General features: G+C 41.7%; 1 protein-coding gene across 1 annotated transcript; it reads left to right on the top strand.

Annotated features, from left to right (window-relative positions):
- The first annotated feature begins 259 nt into the window (after window positions 1-259).
- On the top strand, window positions 260-2,694 carry LOC136676559 (uncharacterized). The gene is made up of 4 exons (XM_066653656.1): window positions 260-347; window positions 445-516; window positions 2,105-2,250; window positions 2,392-2,694. Exons 1-4 carry the CDS (start codon window positions 260-262, stop codon window positions 2,692-2,694), a joined length of 609 nt encoding a protein of 202 aa, XP_066509753.1.
- The last annotated feature ends 238 nt before the right edge of the window (window positions 2,695-2,932 follow it).

The following is a 2,932-nucleotide window of genomic DNA, read 5'->3' as shown; positions in this document are numbered from 1 at the left end:
CAGGTCATACTTTTTAATAGAAGGAGAGAAGGGGAGGTTTCGATGATGCTGCTTCATAATTATGTCTCCCGTGTGAGGACACAGTTGCATCACGATATTGCTTTGTCTCATGGAGTTACGAAAGCAAGTTGCCACATTGTCAACTGTTTTGAACTTAAAGGAACATGAGATGGATCAGTTGGCAAGTGTCATGGGCTATGATATTTGAGTTCATCGGGAATGTTATCGACTTCCTGAAAGTACATTGCAGTTAGCAAAAATGAATAAGCTACTCATTGCCATGGAGAAAGGGAAATTGAAGGAAATCCATGGGATGAATTTGGATGCTATAGTGATAGACCCACTAGGTAAGTGATTTTATGAATCATTACTGCTGTTCATGGTTTTGGCCATTGACGGTTCTCAGAACAGTACTGATTAATTGCATGGTTCATATCCTGTTAGATGAACTCGATGTGTCCAGTGATGAAGACGAGCAAAAAGAGCAGACAACTTGTAGAAGTAAAGATCTTTCAGGTAAGAAATATAAGCAAGATTGGTTAATGGTCACTGCATTTTGAAGTGATTAAATTGGATCATAGATATACAGGACAAATGTAATTTTTCAACAATTAACCATAAATTTCCTGTTCGATCAAAAAGAAGTAACTACAAATTGTTTTTGTGATAAATTATATTTATAAATGATCACATAGATCAATAAACATTTAAACAGGCTAATATGCCTATTGCATTATTGCATATTGCACTGGAAAACATTAAAAATCTAGAACCTATGCCTTGCTCCTCTATTACCTAGTACCATTATGTAGAAAGTTTTTTTTCCCCTCCCTCAGTGTTTGAGAAAGTGTTTAAAGGAGCAGTCTTTAAGACTGACACCAAGTGTTTAAAACTACAGGGTGGGCCATTTATATGGATACACCTTAATAAAATGGGAATGGTTGGTGATATTAACTTCCTGTTTGTGGCACATTAGTATATATGGGTTGGAGAATACTTTTCAAGATGGGTGGTGACCATTGCGGCCATTTTGAAGTTTGAGGAAACCTGAAACTTAGTTTGAATTAGTGACACTCTATGATCACTGTACAACCATACAATGAAATTTGACCTCAGCATTTAACCCATCCGTGTCGGTGAACACACACACCTGGAGCACGGACAGCCCGGGGAGCAGTTTGGGAGTTAGGTGCTTTGTTCCAGGCCTGGTCCTCTAACCATTAGGCCACAGCTGCCCCACCGTAATCGTTAAAAAGAATGTGACATAATAAACCAATTTACACAGACACATGTTCATCATTTCAGATTACAACATCTACATAAGCTAGAGAAAGGCAAAAACGTGAAGGAGCGGCTACCATTTTCGCTGCATTTACAAGCCTTTACTGTGTAAATCCAACTTAAATTTTTAGTCTTGACAAGGCTGGTGTTATCTGAATTCTCGATTTTCCCTTTCACCATAAATGTAATTTTAGCAGATCTTTTGCTTATTATTAATGTAATGTACTTAGTTTTGTGTTCTGGTCTGTTTTTGTTCCTTGTTTGTGCTCCCCTTGTCATGTGACTTTCCCCGTATTGTTTGCAAGTCATGTGATACCCTTCCCTTGTGCATCTAGTGTCACTTGTCTTAGTGTCCAGGTGTCTCTTGTTGGTGTGGTCTTTATATAGTCCTGTTCAGTGTTTCTTTTTGTGGGTCATTGAATGTATCAATGTTGTTTGTATGCATGTTGTCACTTCTTCATGTCTCTCTCTTGGCACGTTATATCTAGTTATATGTTTAAAGCCTTGTTTAACCTTGCTCTGTGTTTAGCCTTGTTCTGTGCTTAGCCTAACTCTGTGTTCAACCCCTTTATTCAGTAAAGACTTGTTTAGTGTTTAGTCTGTGTTTAGCCCTTGTGTTTAGTGTCCTAGCCATTGTGATTTGCCCCTCTGTCTCATTCCCTAGACTCTCTGTTTAGTTCTGTTGTTGTTATTAAAAGTCTCCTGTACTTACCTACATTCCTGTTAATATCCTTGACCACTCCTACACAACCCCATTGTTACAGAATGACCCACCTACTCAAGGAGGTAGTGGGAGATTTGGGACTCTCTGTGGGACTTACAGAACACACTACTGCAGGGGGTCAGTGCAGTGCTCAAAAAAGGAGCAAAAAGAGTCCTGCTCCTGCTTCGAGTCCTGCTCCTGCTTTGAGTTCTCAGGTTCCCGAGTCTTCACAGGCTTTAAGTTCAGGCCCCATGGACGTAACACTGGTGCGCTCATCTGCAAGCCAAGGTGACTGAACTTGTAGCTTCGGTCCGGCTTTCCTTGCCAGTGTTAAAGTCTTGTGAAGATCGGGACCTTATGGACATAATTTTTAAATTGACTGCATTTATGAATTTGTTTGGGGGGAGCATGTTGACCGGACCTCAGAGTCCAAAGGATCAGCGTGTCCAAAGCTCACAGGGGCTGCTCCAGAGGACCCAGAGCCCCTGGCTGCTCCAGAGGATCCTGTGCCGGCGGCGACCTCCGCTGCTTCTGTTCCTGTGCCGGCGGTGTCCCCTGCTGCTTCTGTTCCTGTGCTGGCGGCGACCTCCGCTACTTCTGTTCCTGTCCCCGAGAAGGCAGCCAACCCGGCTGCTCCTGTTCCAGAGATGGCGGCAACCTCCGCCACTTCAGTTCCAGTGATGGCGCCGACCTCAGCCGCTCCTACATAAGTGAAAGGCAATATTTAAAAGAGCCGCTGTTTAGACTAGACAAGGCGGGTTTTTTTTTTTACCCTTCAATTATAAATGTCATATTAGGAGGCAGATCCTTGCTTCTTGTTCACAATTTTCATATTTAAGCATTTAGTTTCACCTTAAATGGGTCGGTTTAAGGGTCTTATAGGTGTTATTCTCCTGATTCTTACTTGAATGTTTCATTCCATTTTAAATAGATGGCTATGCAAAGCTA

The sequence above is a fragment of the Hoplias malabaricus genome, chromosome X2, assembly GCF_029633855.1.
Source record: "Hoplias malabaricus isolate fHopMal1 chromosome X2, fHopMal1.hap1, whole genome shotgun sequence".
Classification (NCBI taxonomy): Eukaryota; Metazoa; Chordata; class Actinopteri; order Characiformes; family Erythrinidae; genus Hoplias; species Hoplias malabaricus.
The sequence above is the reverse complement of the archived record's forward strand: the minus strand, read 5'-3'. Positions and strand labels throughout refer to the sequence as shown.

What these genes read in the sequence shown, in the direction of transcription:
- LOC136676559 (XM_066653656.1), top strand. Translation starts at nt 260, where the DNA reads ATGAATAAGCTACTCATTGCCATGGAGAAAGGGAAATTGAAGGAAATC. An exon ending in TATAGTGATAGACCCACTAG is followed by an intron (nt 348 to 444) that starts GTAAGTGATTTT and finishes ATATCCTGTTAG; the next exon opens with ATGAACTCGATGTGTCCAGT. An exon ending in TAGAAGTAAAGATCTTTCAG is followed by an intron (nt 517 to 2,104) that starts GTAAGAAATATA and finishes TGGGACTTACAG; the next exon opens with AACACACTACTGCAGGGGGT.